General features: G+C 40.1%; 1 protein-coding gene across 5 annotated transcripts in view; it reads right to left on the bottom strand.

The window, feature by feature from the left end:
* Positions 1–725: 725 nt before the first annotated feature.
* WDFY3 (WD repeat and FYVE domain containing 3) overlaps positions 726–18,115 on the bottom strand; it is a 182,604-nt gene continuing 165,214 nt past the window's right edge. For all 5 annotated transcript variants that reach the window (XM_072863213.1, XM_072863212.1, XM_072863214.1 and 2 more), the window contains 12 exons: positions 17,925–18,016; positions 17,378–17,590; positions 14,487–14,634; positions 13,294–13,448; positions 12,702–12,860; positions 10,938–11,117; positions 9,638–9,820; positions 8,644–8,740; positions 7,238–7,567; positions 6,046–6,157; positions 5,490–5,687; positions 726–4,652 (listed from right to left, as the gene is read on the bottom strand). In XM_072863213.1, coding sequence (XP_072719314.1) covers positions 4,532–4,652; positions 5,490–5,687; positions 6,046–6,157; positions 7,238–7,567; positions 8,644–8,740; positions 9,638–9,820; positions 10,938–11,117; positions 12,702–12,860; positions 13,294–13,448; positions 14,487–14,634; positions 17,378–17,590; positions 17,925–18,016 — 1,988 coding nt within the window. In that variant the 3' untranslated portion in view covers positions 726–4,531. The remainder of the gene's footprint in view (positions 4,653–5,489; positions 5,688–6,045; positions 6,158–7,237; positions 7,568–8,643; positions 8,741–9,637; positions 9,821–10,937; positions 11,118–12,701; positions 12,861–13,293; positions 13,449–14,486; positions 14,635–17,377; positions 17,591–17,924; positions 18,017–18,115) is intronic.

Genomic DNA, 18,115 nt, shown 5'->3' with positions numbered 1-18,115 from the left:
TGGAAATCCCTGAGTGAGAAATACTTGAATCTATGAAAAGTGGACATTACCTATGCTATATAACCAAGATACGGCTTAGGAAGATGACAAAAATTGCTTCTATTAACTACTGCTTGAGAGCACACTTAAATATAACTAAAATCCCCGAAGAGTTCACGGAAGGAGTTAATGTTAAACGCAGTAAGCATAGACAGTTAAGTTCCTCAGTAGAAGTTCCTTTTCTTTTACAACCAAAGAAATTTCTTACTGTCAAATACAAAGAATGCAATGTATGTTCTGGTGCTCATCAGCAAAGGAAGATGGTAGGCCCAACTGCGTCAAAGCCTCGTTTTTAGTGGAGAAAAACTGTTAGCCACCAGTGTTGGCACGTAGTTAACTGCCAACATGAAAACCCACATTCTTTAGCATTACCAGCTTAGAAAAGGGTATAAAAATGGATTGAAGAATTAGTAAAATATTTCAACATTTGGGGATCTTAGGCTGTTTCTCACCAGATAAGGTCAAGTTCTGCTCTAATAGTCATTCTCTCCTTGGGGAAGATGATTTAAATTGGATTTTAATACTTTCTCCTCTTCCACTGTCCTTATCCAGCATGACTTAAATAATTCTCTTCTGTCTGCTTTCTCTATATTGGTACAGCCTATTCTTCTACACACTGCCAAATTCTGCTGGCTTCACACTCTATAATGACACTTATAAAGCAAAAAAGAATAAACAAAGACACATGATTTTACACTGCATCATTGTGGATGACCGTACTCATGCTCAGAAAGCAAAACTGTAACAAGTAATAGAAATTTACTCCTCGTGACGATACAGAACCATGTACTCATTAGTTACCGCTCCCATGTTAAAAACGTTTATTCAGCTGCAAATGTTGCGTCCTTCCAACAAATGCAAAACAGCTTTTTGGTGGTAAATAGCAGGTATTTATTTGAAATGAAAAAAATACTTCAGTACCTGAACTATTGCATTTAATCATGTATTGTTGTAATTGTGTTACTCTACCTTTTTGCATTGGAGACAAATATACAATGAACATTCAGATATCACAGATTGCACACTAGATAGTAAATCGTCAGGCCTTTTACGTAACCACCAAAAAACAGATATTGGATTCTGCAATATAGTACAAAATTCCAGACTCCAGTCTTAGCCAGTTATCTTCAATTTACTCCTGATGCTGTACAAATAAATGGCCATTTAACTAGGGCTTACAAGTTAATAACAGGACAAAAAAATATACATTGCACTGACACAAAAAGTCAGCTGTGTTAATAGTCATGCAACAAGTAACCAAACTTGCTGAAATTAAAAATACTTTCTAAAAACAGTTTTAACTGCATAAATATTTTATACACAGTTCATTTACTGAAACAAAAGGAATCTTTAAATGATACAAAGCAAATATAAGTTTCTACCAATTTTATACATAAGAAAGTGCAAAATAACTTATCTAAAGTGTTTTGCTATTGAACTGATGAATGTCGGCCAGAGGCAGCCAACCCCCTCTCATAAGCATGACATTACAGTTGCACACTACATACGAATGTTAAGAGTACATGAATAAGTATACTACAAAGAACAAGGCAGGAGAAGACATGTGAGGTACTTGCAGAGAATACAGTCTACTAATGTTAGTGTACATGAGTATATTTTTGCTCAACAGATTTTTACATGGAAAACAAAGCAAGTATTTGCATTAGAAGCTTGAAAAAAAAAATGGAAAAACACCCCACTCCCAAGTGAACAAAACAGTTGCCCACAGCACCAGCTGCCAGAGGAAATATGAGCAGGTGTGTTTTTTCCCCTCCACCTCCTACGAGCAAGAACATGGGTTTTGGAACAGCGCAACCAAAGAATTAAGTCAGAGGGCTGTGGTGATTTGTTTGCAAAATGTAAATTGGGACTAACCTCTACACTACAGAATTTGTAAAGAATGACGACCTTGATTTTTTTTTAGTACGCTGCCAAACATCAAAAGTGTAGAACACCACCCGTACAACATGCTTACGTAGCTGAACGCAGTTGAATACCTCTTCACTGACGGCCCACTGTCTTCATGACCCTGCATTAGTACTATATGCCAACTGTTTGCTTTAGTGTTTAGATTATATCAGTGTTATTGTCATAAACCTTGTTTTTATTAGGGTTTAATTATGTGGCTGTACAAGTTCCAGTCCATAGAAAAGAAGATTTCCTTAAACTTGGTTTTGATTTGAAATCTGGAGGCAAGGGGAAGAAAACTCTGTGGACTCAAAGGCATTTAAGAGTTGTTAAAAGAGCCTCTTCTTAAAACTGAAAACATTAAGGCCACTAGCCTGTCTTCTGAACTATGCTGGTTTCGCATCATTTTGGGAAGGGTGAAGGCAACGTTGGAGAGAACAGCTGAACACAGAAATTCCAGTGCTCTGCACATGCTTACTGAGGACCTCTTCTTGTTTTTAGGGACAAATCTGTTAGGGTAGCCATGCAGCGTGGCTACTTGATCATCACTCTTGGGATCCAAAGGGATCTATTTGGGTCAGCTAATCTCAACAAACCTGCATTTACTCAACAGTGTGCAAGGGCTCTAGAGAAGCCTTTCTGTTCATTTGGGGACCTAGTATACATACCAAAACAGGAATATATCTCATTTTACAGACCAGCACATACATAATAAACAAACATGTATCAAAATACATATTTAACCTTCAGTGCATAAACATGGGATACCAGGGTAAATAGTAAGTGGTCAGGATTAACAAATTATTCACTGCTAGAAGCTCAAATCAAGAGAAGACAGGTGTGCCCCCACAGTGCCAAGGACCTTCGGGAAGGAGCTCAACACCACCACAGAAGGTCTGGCATTTTTGATGGCGCAATTCCGACGACAGTGCCGGTTTTAACCATTTGCTGTCCCCGGGCCAGAGTCTGCCCAAATCATTCCAAGTGAAGGATAATCTCATTGTCTTGAGTGAACAAACTCACTAAAGTACTAGCAGAGCAAAAGTGGGGCCACCTGTCTTCTGTTGGTTTGGGTCATATCCTTACCGCTATTTAAAAGAATCCATTGTGAATATACCTAGATCTAGATCAGTTTGTCACCCATTTACAAAATATATACACATATGTTAAAAAACCAAACCAAACCAAACACCAGCCTGCCCCCCGTCCCCCCCCGCCCACCCCCCCTCCCCCGCCCAACCAAAAACCCACTGGCAAGACCTCATTCAGAAATTAAGTCCATAGGCCTATCTGATGCACGTGTTCCAATCCCAGTGGATATCAGTGTCTCTACTTCATCCCATATGTAGTGCAAAATAAATGACAGAGTAGTAAAAAAATACTGCAATTAAATTCATATTGGAACTTAAAAACCGTAATGGAAATCTACTGCTGTCCTCAAGTTGATGCCATGTGCTGAAACATGAAGATAGCTCTTAGAAGCATTTCTGACACGACTTAATATCACCCTGTTTTAGAGCAATGCCTATTGTTCCAAAAGTTTTTTTTTGCAAACAAGCTACAGGACAACAGCGGTTAAATTTTATGCACAAGGAACTCATTCTGTACCTATATGCAAGCCAATTGCTATTGACTAAAGAAGGTAAAAGCTGGTTCTTGCACTGCATGAATCAGCTGCTAATGAACATTAAGTAATTAACAAAACTGCAGCTCTGACATATGTATAAAAGAGGCCTTATTAAATATGAACAACACTGTGGTGGTAAATAGTTTGGTATAAAATGCAACACAAGTGTACAATTTAGTTCCTGGTTATCTTACAGCTAGAATAAAATACTCCAAGTCCTATTCTCAAAAATGTTTTCTTCTGAAAAAATCCATGTAATTCTATGAATAGCCTTACTTAAATTAAGATACTGTGGGCAACTGAAAGAACAAACATGCACAGACTGGATTTTTAACAGAAATACGCATAATGCCTTTGAGATTTCTGTTTTTTGTTTTGTGTTTTTTTGTTTGTTTTTTTTTAAACATTTGTATTTAAATTGATAGATGAGATAAAGATGCCACACAAAGTATAGTGGTTAATCTGAAGTCCCATGTAACAGGCAGTTAAGTTCATATTTAGATAAAAAGGCCATTATACTTATTTACAATATACACAGTTGCTTGCGAAGAAGGCAGATTTACAGCTATCTTCTAAAAAGCCTTCCCCTCCCCCTCCCCCCGATAAAGATTACTAGCTCTACAAAAACAAGACAAGAACGGGTGTTTAGGATAAGTGAGGATTTTCTTGTTAGCCATGTCAACATAGGCTTACAGGTTGACAGTTCTATTGGATTTGTGGTTATTAATCATGTCTTCCTGGGCCTTGCTCTTCACTTAATTACGCTGTTAGCCTCATTTACCTTCTGTCAACACAAACCAATTCAATGATCCCTTTTTACTTTTAGTGCTTAAAACTCAGTATAAACTTAAGTGTAAACAGACAATATTCTAATCCCTTCTGATCACTGCACGATACTCTCACTAGTTCTTGGACTGATGGTGGGGCTGGACAAGGTCTCCGTTTGCCAGGACTCCATCAATTTCTGGGCCCCTCCTCTGCACCCCGCTCATGCTGCAGGTTGTAGAAGCAGTTCTGGCAGACTCTGACTGGTGATGAAATCTTCAGACGCTTGATTTCAGACTGAAACCTACTGCACCTGTAGAGGAAAACAAACATCGCTGTGAACACAGGTCCTCTCCCAACCTGGCCATTTTCTATCCAGGTGTGGAAATGATCATGACTTCAAATACCAGAAAACCATCCAAACTTATCTTGACAAAGAAATGCAATGCAGTGTGGTAGAAGCAGAATTTAACTTGTATGATCACCACAGAATCAACGCAATGACTCTGTGTGAGAGGTAGCTTAAAAACAGCTGTTGTCACCAGTTTAGACTCAAAGTATAGCTACAGAGGTGAAACTAGAAATACTGTCTCTGATCCAGTGGACCAGAGAAGAGACTCCCACCTCAGTTCCTGGGTAAGGGGAGCTCACATACATCCTCTGTGTCATACATTTTCCTGTCTGAGGCTGCATACTACTGGCTTCTAAATCAGCATCCTTACAGTCCTGCACACAGTTTACATTTTGACTGGGTTGCTTGTAGACTGAGAAGAACAACTAGTTCCTGCAAAAGAAGTTTGTTTGGGTTTTGTGTTTGGTTTGGGTTTTTTTTTTCCCCCCCTCCCCTTTTCTTTGCTAAGTTCATTTGTACAGAGTTTTTCCCAGATGGGCAACAAGGTTTTCAAAGCTGCAAGCAGATTTCATTCTCTCCTGATATCTGTCTTGCTAACTGGATTTATAAAGGAGTTGGTCTGTCTTTTCTAATTCCTCCCTGGGGGTTTTGAGTGTTTTGATGTTTTTTTCTTCATCAGATCTCTTTTGGTAAGGTAAACCTCAGTCTTTCAAGCACAGTTCTGTGGTGTGCAACAGCTTTACCCAGTTTAAAATTCTGTATGGAAAAGAGCCCAAAGGAGACTGTTGGCTGTCTTACTTCTGGCAGAAGAGTTGTCCACAGTTCCTGCAATGGTGACGCCTCTCAGTGAGTGAAAAACGGACTGCACAGCCCGAACAGCTGTCTCCCCCCTCGTCCTTCACCCAGTGATCAGCTGCAGATCGGCCAGGCTGATCACTTACGGACCAGCTGAACACTCTGCCTCGACCATCCCCAATAAGAATTCTGCTGTGATCCCTGCAAGAAAAAAGCAAAAGCATTCCTGCCACAACTCTGGCACAGTAACGCACAGACATCGATGACTGATTTTACATGTCAGAATATGTAATATGTTAAACTACTGGCATAGTAACTAATGTGCAAATTAGCCTGGTCTGACTGAGAAACGGAGCTGTAACAACACTCTATGTAACATAACACAGCTGAATAAGTCTACTTATTTTACTAGTTTTTTTTATCTCAGTCCTTGAACAAGGCTGCCCTAAACAGAAGCACCACAAAACAGCATTATACAAAGAACAATGTCTGGTTCGTACCGCTTCCCGCTGACAAAAACTGAAAAAATGTTTTAAGCAAGTGCTTACGAGCTACTCACTTAGAGATGCCAAGTGCAGTGATTTCTGCTGGATGTGTGTTGTCTTTGCGATCAAATGCTGTGTGCATAGTTAGTTTGCTTCTAAACACCAACTGACGCTCCCATCTGTATCCTAGAAATGAGCAGGAAGTAAGAGGGGAAAAAGCAAATTTGCTTGTTCTCATTATTGTTCCCTCCTCCCCCAACATACCTGTATGTGTGACTTTGTAGAAAGAAAAAAATCTCCCTCCAGAGATAACTACCTCTGACTTGAGTTTCACTCAGGGAAAACACATTTTTCAACTGCTCCCCAATGCATGTAAGAAAGGAGAGGATACAAAACAATGCATGGAGCCTCCAATTTCTCTAAGTCCAGTTGGGAGCTGCAGAGAATGGTGACATACACAGGAAAGCCCTGTACCAAAGCCTGACAGGACTGGGATAGCTTCATTTTTATTTTATTTTATTTTTAAAGTCAAGATTCAGATTTCCAACTGTCATTAATTTTCTTCATAAAAGCTCATATGATGCTGTGTTTTGAGGATGTGACTAAAACACTTTTGATGACATACTGGTGTTTTGGCCGTTGTTCAGCAGTAGTTGCAGAGTTGTCAAATTTTTCTCTTTTTCCCCTCTCTGCTCTGCCCCCCACCCCCCGCCAGGAGTTTTGAGGTGCGCAGTAAATTGGGAGGGGACACAAGCTGGACAGCTGACTCAAACTGACCAAAGGGATATCCAACACCATATAACATCACGCTCAGCAATAAAACTGAGAGGAGGGGTTTTTGAGGAAGGCAGCCATTTTCTCTGAGACTGACTGGTCACCATTCTGCTTGCGGGAGGTGGCGAGTGATTGCCTTTGCATCGCTTGTTTTGTCTTTCTCTTTCCTTCGCTTATTAGACTATCCTTATCTCAACTTGTGAGTTCCCTGGCTTTTGTTCTTTCTATTCTTTCCACCATCCTGCTGCAGGGGGTTTTGGTGGTGGTGGTGAGTGAGCGGCTTAGCTGCTGGCCAGAGTAAACTGACCACAGCATCTCAGGAAAAGCTTGAACAACATGCAACCTTTACACACAAATTTTTCTCTTCACCGACCATTTTGGAATTTATCAGCCAACTCTGCTCAAAGCTGCATAGATAGAGAGAGACTGCCTTATGGGTCAGTGCTGACAGCACATTTATCTGACAGAGGAAGTGTGCCCAATTTCTTTTACCTGGTTTAAGCTTGCTGTAGTGCCGTGCTTCAGCATAGCTGGGGTGTGGGTGGTTAACCTGAGCATGGGGATGCATTTTTGCTTGTCCCTCAGAATAATTCACAAAGATAAAGCCATCTTTCTCATCCAAGCTGAGCTGGTCTGACCAACGCCTGGAGTCATCAGAGCCACTGTCTGCTGACCATGCTGCTGCTGCTCTGTTTGATGATGACCTAGGCCTGTGGCTGGTGCTGCTTGGTTGACTCTGGCTCTCCTGTGGTTTCATGTCCTGGCCTACGCATGGATCATCTGCCTCGGAGTCACTGCTGTCCTCTTCATGGGCTTCCTGCCCTGGATTCACCCAATAGGAGAGAAGAAGTTGTTAGAAAGGTTGCTTATAGCCTGAGCTTTTTCCGTATTCTGCTGTTGCACTACCTACAACCCAACAGGTACCACCACAGCAGACTAGAGGGAAACTGCCTGCAGGCATCTCAAAGCCTTTGCAGAGATTCAGCTCCTGCCAGGAATCACACTATTCACCTTTTTCGCACTGGTCTGTCAGAAAACAGGACTCCTTAGCTGAAGCTATCTCTTATGACAGTCCGTCTGAGGTAGGCTATGACAGACACAATGAGTAAAATTTTCAAAAATGCTCAAGTTAGCAAAACCAAGTCCTGCTGCCTTTCACCAAAACTTACACAAGTGAGCACAGTCAGCTATGCTGAAACTCCATTTGACTGAGAAACATGATGCAGATTTGTTAATAACAGGTTTTGTTAATACAAAAAAGCAACTGCCAAAGATATTTATATTCCTAGTGACACGGGGAAAAAAAAAGAGCTCTATTTATATAATAATTACTAATGCATATCATGCAATCCAGATCCAAACCCAGATCATATCTTCAATATGAAGAGGGCAAGAGGAAGATCAGATGTCTAAAAGCATGGACCAAAATTGATGGACCCATCAAGCATGGACCAAAATTTTCTAACAGGGGAAAATGATATGTCCAGCATTGCTTGTCTAAACAGCATGCTGTTCCATCAGTAGATTTTTTAACTCTGCTGTTATGCTATAATTCCATTTCAAAATAAAACAAAAAAGAAAATCTAGCTTTTGGACAATGGTAGCATACATTAGGTTCACCCATAGCAGAAACAACCACACACAGAAAAGTTCAGTCTTCACAGGAAAAAAGCTATGATGGGCATGATTTTTTCTTACTTATAGCAGTATGAAACTACCAGAAGCAAGGCGGTGAACAAAGAACTCAGATGGTCTATTTAATATGTCCACTGGATGTCTATTGTCTTTTGAGACAAAATCCCCATTGTCCATTCTGCACTGTGTAACCACAGGATTTTACCTATGTATAGCGAAGATCAGATAAAAGGCAAATACGAAACACTTGTCAGGAGACATACCTATTTGTGCTTCCTGACAATCCTCTTGCATTTCCAGCATCTCTACAGGCTCTGGAGCTGGTGTTTCTGGTACTTGCAAAAACTCCATCCGCCAGAACTGGAGGGACAGGGGATAAGCAAAGTGGCATGTACTGAACTCTTAGCTTTCTTCTGAGCTACTTCTAGAGTTAAGATGGCTTATCAGAACTGTGCATTTGCACTGGTAGCACAAGAGGCAGGTCACATCTCCATACTAAGCCCTAGATACTATAAGAGGACATCTGTGTTCATGCCTGAATCACAAGTGAACAAGTCTTGTGCTGTTATTTATCATCTTAGCTGTTCAAATTAAAAAAAACCACTCCACATAGCAATCTGACCAGCAGACTCCAGTTAAGGCAGACCCAGGACTGCACACAGCAAAGTACTGAAAATCAGGTTAGACTCGCAGTGATCAGAGATGCCACTAAGTTCCTCTCTTCTTTCTAGGCAGCAAAATGAATTGTCTCAAGGTGTGTAGAAAACTGGTGAACTGTAGAAAAATGGTGAATTAAAACTACAATGTCCAGGCATGAAAGCTGGTGACCAAAAGTGACCAAAATAGAGCAGGAAGGAAAATGTGTGCTGCTGACTATTACTAGTTACCACATCACAATGGGTACATTGAAAGGGAGAAAGAAAAGTGAAAGACTGCACAGGAAGAACGTCAGCTCACTGAAAGAGTTTTCCATGAATCTTCCATGTCCATCTAACTTGTGGACAGGATACAGTGCACCACCCTGTGCAGAAACGGCAGAGCTCGTTCCAGCACCAAAAGCAGCCTGCATCATCTACCCAGCCTGGACTCCCTCCTTCCTGCAGGACTAATTGTTCAGGTGGAGGACCCACGTATAGCAGGACTACTTTTGGTACCAGCCAGGACAGTCTGTTGCATAGACACGACTTCTCTAACTACTACTACCACCACCACCAAGGTGTAAACTTATTTTTCCAAGCAGTGATACCTGGTACTTACCCGGACAACTCCGTCCGAATGTCCCGTTACTATGACGTTCTGGGTATCCCACTCATTCATCTCTGACACAAAGCAACACATTATTTGCTGGCTTCGGCCAGTGAAAGTGTTTACGCTTGCAGTAGGGCTGCCATTAATGCTCCATACATGGATGTAAGTGCCAGCACATGATACAATATCCCCCTGCAAAGACAAATAACATTTCCAAATTTCAATACAAGTCTCAGGTCTTCTCAGCAAAAATATAAGCCAGGCTCATTTATAAACCAAGTTCAGCCATCAAGGCTGGCACTCTTCAGGAAGTTCCATTCAAGCTGAGTTTGGCCACCTAAACAAATCTTTAGGACAATATGCATTTTTTTAAAATTGTACACAGAAAACCAGACTTAGAAGCAACCTATTTGTTGTATTTACAGCACAGAACGAGTAGACCAATTCCTCCACTTTTCACAGCATAACAATCCAACAGCATATTTTCAGTACTTTCCTTTCTCAATTTTCAAAGACTCTGTTCATGTTGACTTCGCTCTTTTTCACAAACACGCACCACCTTAAAATTTCATTTGCTTCCTTATTGGGAAAAGAGCAAGAGATGGCCCAAACCAGTGCAGAGGGGAAATGGGAGTTGCAATCTAAAACACTGGCAACGCTACAACCACCAGACTACTAGCAGCTAATGAACTGTGCCTCTTGCTACCCCCTCCTTGCATTACAGCTCCATTTTGTCTTGATTTCAACCACTACATCTGCTCCAGTTGCAACATGGTCCATCCAGCCCTGATGGACCACCTACATAAAGTTTCAACTCAGACAAACTCTTTGATGTGCATGGGACCTGGATAAATGGCAACCCGTTAATTTATAGGACCACCACGGAGACAAGCTTTTAGGATATGTCTGTTTCCACTACAATTGTCACTGCAGCTTCATCCAAGGTATCTTCTGCTTCCTTTAAAGGAAGCATAAGAGAACAGAAGTCAACCAAGGTCACATATAAAAATCTCTTCTTAGCTCCTGTGGCACGTTTGACAACCCACTTCGAATGCCACACTAGCTATATTGCTGCCAGCACTGTTAATAAGCCCTTCCGAGCTCAAGCCGCTCAGCATGGCATAAACCCACGTGCATGTCTGGACAAAAGACACAAATTATTCCCTAAACCAGCTAATTAGTTTTCAGATGAGTTATACAAGTTTTGCCAAACTAACAGAAAAGCCTAGTTTGTTTTTCTTTGGTTTAATAACTTCTGACTCTTGCTATTGTTCCCACTGCACATTGGTGAATGGTATTTGGTTCTTACCGTTAATTCATTTATACAGAGTGCTGAAACTGGAGCCCTGTGACCTCGAAGCTGTGTTAGGAAAGAGAGTTTATTCAAATCCCAGATGATGCAGGTGCGATCCCGTGATCCACTAACAATTATGTGATAAGCTAGTGATGCTGTTAAGCATGTGACAGTGTCAGTATGACCCAGTAATGCCTGCAAAACAAAAGTCAGAAGGAACAAGCTGCAATCAGGAGAGAGCACAAAAATTGCTACATTAAACCCACTTATCTGAAAAGATTCAGATAATGTAAACGTGAATATCCTACCAGAAGATGCAACTGACTGACAAGTATTCAGTTGGCAACTATTTTCATAATTGAAAATGATAGTAGTAGTACTTTTTCCATTTAAAAAGTACTCTCACAAAACCAGATTTCAAGGGTCTAATGTTATATAGCCTTCTACTGAAAAAAAACCAAAAATAAATTTCTAACCCATTCTGCATCCTCCATCTGCATCAGTAGCCTATTTATAGGGTCAATGTGTGTTCAGGCTGCACCTGAAATTACATTCTGAACACAGAAATTCTTTGTAAATATAAAATGGCTCCTATATAAACTTCTGTTGATGTTTGAGAAAAGCTAAGAGAGACAAGAAAGAGTTGCAACCAAAAAGGCAAAGTCAATTGGAAGGAGGAGAAAATTATGAGCATCTACTTGTATTAGGCGCTGCTTTTACATTTTAGGCTTAACCTAACCATTGGAACAGGAGTCTGGAATACAGTCAGATTATTGCAGCTTAGTCAGTCACAAATCATTGGCTGAAGTACAGTAAATGGCCTTCAATATGTTGCCCTGAAATTCAAGATACAGTGTTTTATCTTGCACTGTTCTTAAGTAAAACGCTTTGGAAACACAGCTTTGGACAGTTGTTGGAGACTGTGCAAGGGAAGTTATTTAATAATTCTCTAAATTTCTTAAGTTTGAGTGGAAGCTTTCCTCTGGAAAAAATCCTGCTATTAAGACACTAACAGGAACAGTAACACATAACAACCTAGCTGTCTATAACAATGATACACAGCTTCTAGAATATTTTGAGATAGTTGGGGGGTGGTGTGTGTGTGTTTTGTTTGTGGGTGCGTTTTGTGATTTTGGTTGTGTTGGTTTTGTTGGTGTGTTTTTTTTTTTTTAGTAAACTCACAAGACTTACTCTGCACTTAGCTGCAACTCACTTTAAAGCATGGGTGCTCGTTTGTTAGACTGAAAGTTAATGTTTTGAATTAACAAAGCAAGAACAACTTAAGGTGATCCTGAACAAGTATACTCTGCTCCACAAACATCACTGCCAGAAAGAGCAAAGTTTTGTGCAAAAGTGTAATACGTTTTTAAAGAAAAAAGTAATTTAAAAAAAAATTTAAAAAGGAAAATGAACCCTTAAGACAGTTTCCTTCACTGCCCTCCCCGACAGTTTTCAGATGGGGGTATTTTACATACAACACTACAATAAAGCAGATGATTTCACAAAAAACACACCTGTATAATTTTGTTAACATCACTACCAAATTCCCCATCTCTCCAAAAAGCTCCTGATGATCAACTATAATTAAAAACATTGTAATTTTAAAGACGCATTTTGCCCACTTTCAGTGCAGATCAATACCTTGACTACTCAATTCTCCAAAGGTCTGCTGGACTCACGGTTTCAAAGCTTACTGTATGAGCAATACCCCTTTCATAATTCCTTTGATCTTGTAACATAATTTACATGTTAATAAAAGGCATCTTTATTGTATTTTACCTGTTTCAGTGTGAGGGCTTTAGCTTTTTCTTTGGAGATGCCCATTTCCCACACACACACTGCTGTGCTTGTTCCTCCAGTGATAACTAGTTTGGGGTTGGGGCAAATGGCACACAGTATCTGACCCCATTCTGACAAACACTCATAAACAATTACTGCCTAAAAATAAAGAAAACAAAGAAGAATTACTTGCAGGATTAGTGCTTGGTAGGATAAAAATAAAAGCCTGCATGCTACCCTGCACACTGGACCATTAAATAACTAAAATATCGCTGTTATGCAGTGTTTCCTCAAATAGGAGCAATTCCAGCCTCTGCCATAAGATGCCTCCCAAGAGAACACGAGAGATGAGCTTTAACTGATAGATTTAATTCATTCATGTTTTGCAGACCTGGTAAAAATTTATTATTAATTGGTTTATGTCATTCTGCCAGCGTTCTGATGAAGACCATGAGATAGGGAGCAATAAACCATGCAGTACAAGATTATCTCATTCACATGTGAAATAAATTTCCATTGTTAGATGTTTTCACTATTGAGTACTAATTGCTTTTGGTACATTCAGCACTGAAACAAACTTCAGATTACAAACCTTGTCTGACTCGTAGGTACCCAGTCTACAGCTGAGGTCTGCATAGCCCCAAGCAAAAGTTTTATTCCATGTAGGCGGGATGAGAACCTTATTCTGTTCTACTGCCAGAATGCCTTTATCAGTACACACAATCTGTCCCACAGGCTCCTTGAGCTCTAAAAAAAAAAAGAAGATGGGGTTATGTTTTATTGCTAGCACAAATACCATCTGATCCCATTAAATACTTGATGCTCTGCAAAAGCAGGATCTCTGTATTGCTATGTTATACAAATCTTTGTTTCAGCTGCAACGATGGCCACTTTTGCTACATTCCTAACAAAAGCAGAGCTAAGCACCATGCAGTGAGAACACCCCAAGGATCACAGATAGCTCTGATCCCACCTGCAATGCTGCACAAGGTGTTCTTCAGACAAGATGTCTGTAATCATTAGAAGTGATTGTACCATTTTTGGCACAAGTAAAAGTAAGTTTTTGGTATCGATTCCAACATCTTGGCCAAGCATTCCCACAGGCTACATTCCTGACTACAGCCCATGGTGTGCTACCTGCTTTTCCTCAAGCTTTGCAAATACAGATTAGAGCTTTCTAATTTCCTGTCTTAGAGTGTAGCCCTGCTATGTCCTGTGTAATAGTACGTCCTTCTGTCTTTACGGCAGGCAGGCACAGGTTCATTTAATTAACTAGGAAAGAAATCACTGTATAGCATTTACCCGCCTCACAGACAATTAACTTTTGTTCAGTCCAGTGTCAGATATGAAGTAAAAAACCACCTTTTTTGTCTCAGTGCAGCTACCAACACCACTCTTTCCTGCCAACATTTCTTGGCACTGCGATAAAGAATCCTTCTGCTATGAAAATCACAAAAATTGAGGCTATTGCAGGCCCAGAAGCAATGTCCCCTGAATATTGTTTGTAAAATTAAAACTTTAAAGAGGTGCTTGGGCCCAGTTTTATCCCTCTATTTTTAAAAAAGTTATATTAAATGGGCACAGATTTGGTGCTTCCCAAGTATACTTTAAGGTAGCTAAGAACATAATCTTACAGCATTAGGATATTTTAAATTTGTCTTTCTCACAAAAGTACAGGCATTAAGAACATTACAACTAAGCAAAACATGAAAAAGGATAATCTTGCTGAAAGTCTGAATGCTCTGGCAAAGAAATAGGAATAATTACTGTGGTTTTACAGTTTACCTTTCACTGGGGCAAGAGACGGCCGCAGGTTGTCCAAATGATGGAAAAAAATCTTGTCACCTGTGGAACCAGGGGGCACAGAGGTTCCCACAGCCTCTCCATTCAGACGGCTTCTAACACGCTTTGGTGGGTGTGGTTTTTTAAAGAGCTGAAATTCATCAAGAAATTAATTATCATCAAAAATTAACGGTTTACAAGAGCACAAGCTTAAAAAGATCATCAGTGCATCCAATTTACCTTTTAAAAATTCTGCAGGTCACAGTTATTTTCACTAATAACTTATGGCAACCATTTCAATAAGGCTCCAGCAAACAATACAAAATCCAACAAGGATAACACGAGCAAAGTATTTTTAAAGCTACCTCCAGTTGCAAAAGCAGTTGAAGTAAAGCAAGCAAAAGTCCCAAAGTTGATGCATAACGTGGTATTAAATTCTAACTTAGCATAAACTGAAACCTAATTTTTGGCTTTGAAACAAACTGTGTCCCACAAACAGCAGCTCACGCACTTGGAGGCGGCCAGGCTACCAAAGAACAGAGTAACAGCATGGGTGGGCATGTAATTGGACCACATATGACAATCACGCATCTTAGAAACGCATCTTAGCACTAAGTATCTTCTGCCTAGGTCTTCATTACAAGTGACTGAATTTCCATTTTACTGCTTCAGTAACCATTCCTGGTATCTCAGTGTTAAAACAAGCTGATCATCGCTTCTAATAAGTCGTGATCGTCCACGACACACACTAAGGTTTATCACATGATAAATTCATAATAAACATCTTGGATGGTAGATGCTATGTATTATAATATGTAAATGAAAAATATAAGCATTGAGTGATATTTTGTAAGATTTCGATTACTCTTTTGCAGAGAGGTTATTACAGCACTGAAAGGAGAAATGAAATTCCAAGGCTGAAAGTTATTTTCCTTACAGCCCTTTGAGATGTGTTACCTGTTTGCCTATCCAAAGCAGAGGGAACACGCATAAGCCTGAGGTAGCTGAGCTACAAGCATGCACACACGTTTCTACTGCTCGCACCTACAGTCTGGGTACGAAGGGTAACAACAGGCCTACATGCCACAGCTCTCCCTGAACTACAGTATGCCTCCCATCTGGCTGGGCTATGAGAAGACGGAGAGAGAACACACATCATACAGTGTTCACATGGACAACTGATCTCAAAAAACATCAGTTCCAGCAAGAAAAAAAAAAACCACACCTCCTTTCTCCTTTGAGCAACCGTTCCTCTTGCTTATTTGTTCTGCTCTGCCCCCCCAAGCTGTGGCACCTCGGGACCCTAGCAGAGTCTGCGAGAGCCCTCTTCCAAATGCAGCACCAGTTCTGCAATGTTTTGCAGCACAACTTTTTAAAATAGGAAACAGAACTACCAGGGGCATTACTGGTGGAAGAGATGGGATAAAGATGACGTAGTCCTCATGTTACATCTCCATGCAGCAAAGGAGTGAAAAAGTGCACAGCAGCCACGTCACTGAGATAGCCTGCCCTAGATCCCCTGTGGAAAGTCACAGAGGGTCATAGCAAAACCCTACAGTTACATAAAAATGTGCTCCAAGAGCACTTGCCACCAAAAATGACTTAAGGAAGGAGTTTTCAGTTTCCCGAATTTATTGCAGTCTGCCTATTTCCTCTAGCAAAGTGTCATGCAATTTCTGGTAGATCTCATTATAGGTTTGTATCTAACAGGCATTTCAAGATTCAGGCAGACCTTTGGACTCAGCTGAGGTGCTCTTCCATTGCCCTGCTCTCAGCCCCAGTCTTTATCTGTTCATGTGGCTTTAGCTGGGCCATGTCTGATTATCATCACAACCCAGTGATTGATTATTACTTAAGAGCCACTACATATGTCGATTATTGAGAGAGAGCAAGGAAGGAAAAGGAGAAAAGCAGCCACAGAGGATAGATGAGCAGTTCTTAGCCTTTCTTCCAAGCAATGAGAGACAGACAGCTGTTAGTGGGTCCCCACAGGAAATATCCTGTGGCTGTCCTGAAACATTATGTGCTGCTGTAGTCTAGAGTTCCCAACATGTGGGTAGGGTTCCCAGTAAATTGCTGAAGGTATCTGTGGTTTCCACCAGATCTAGGATTGGAAAAATTAACCAATGACATTTAAAAGTTTCACTGGACAGCAAAAACACCCTAAATAAATGCCTAATTAAAAAAAAGAAAGAGAGGAAGAAAGAAACCCTCAACCCCCCAAAAAAACTAAAAACCTACCACAGTAAAACTTTAGATTTAATATTACATTTAATAATTTAATGTAATCTCTTAAAGAGAACACAAACTTTAAAGCTGTATCAAAAATGTGTCTATAGAGCTCCTTAACTATAGCTGTCCTACAAGAGTCAATCTTCTTAATGTAAATTTTGAGTTTTTTTCCCCAACAGATTCTTCAAATAAAAGATGTGCTAAGCCCTGCAGAACACCAAGAGGCTGGTGTAAAAAAAAGGAAGCATAAGTTATTATAGAAGTTATTTTTTACAGGATAACTTAAAATACCTAAACACTAGGCATTACTTTGAAGCTGCACTTTCACTACTCCCCTCTGACTTTGCAGCAGGAATATTCTTCTTTTTTATGCTGATTTTTAGAGTTGAACCACAATTCATTTTGCCTTTATTTTAAGGGTGCAAAGGGGAAAAAAAAAAAAAAGATATTTCTAATCTCACAAGCAAAGCCCAAAGTTGTTGCAAAACAAGTTGATCTTCGTTCCATTTACAAAGGAAATATAAATAATTTCACATCACTGGAAGAATATTTCTGGAAAAACACTCCCAGGAAGTTTCACTCCTAAAACACTTTCCCGTTCTATATTAACACATTTCAATTTCAGTGTCACCTGGCAAATAAGAATTCTATGAAGGGTATACCTGCTTTGGTATCTGTCCAAAGTTATTTATGAATCCTATGGTAGCTGTCTCTTTTAATGGATCATTGATGTTATATATGTCCACTTGCCCCTCATAGAAGAGATGGTGAAAGACATTTACAGCTTCTACTGCAGCAGGACCTTGCTGTTTATAGCCAAAGATCAAGTCAATCCACTCATGCAGATGTCCACTCACAAAGTCACATTCGAGAGCCTGAAATTCAAAGGGCAAGCATTAAAACTAGCCATATCGGTCATTGGTTGACTCTACTACACCTGCCACAAAGAAAAATGCAGAATATATTTTGACATATTCTTGTTATGTTTTGATTAAGCTTTTCATTGAAGCAAGTCTTGCCTCAATGTACTCCCTAGCCAAAAAGGAAGGGGAGGAAACACCAGTTCTACAGACCTTTGCAACCATTAGCCATCAACCCAGAACTCATGGACTGGCTAGTAGCTGTGACTGCACGAATCGAGCTTAGATTAATATGCAGTGGAAAGTCCCAACTGACATTTGCTATTGTCATTATTAAAATGCAAATTACCTCCCGATGAACTCTGATAAATTCACGAGGATCTCCTTTTGCCCACGGGGGTAGTATTACATCGCCAAGTTTAGTGCCATTTTGTTTGCAACCTATTAAAAAAAAAAAAAGAAAAAGAAAAATTTGGAGAGAAGCACTGAAACTGCACTGCAACAGCAATGGTGAAAAAAATTATTAAAAAAAAATAATCA

The sequence above is a fragment of the Ciconia boyciana genome, chromosome 5 (genome assembly GCF_034638445.1).
Source record: "Ciconia boyciana chromosome 5, ASM3463844v1, whole genome shotgun sequence".
NCBI lineage: Eukaryota > Metazoa > Chordata > Aves > Ciconiiformes > Ciconiidae > Ciconia > Ciconia boyciana.
Note: the sequence above shows the minus strand (reverse complement) of the source record. Positions and strands in the feature narration are given on the sequence as shown.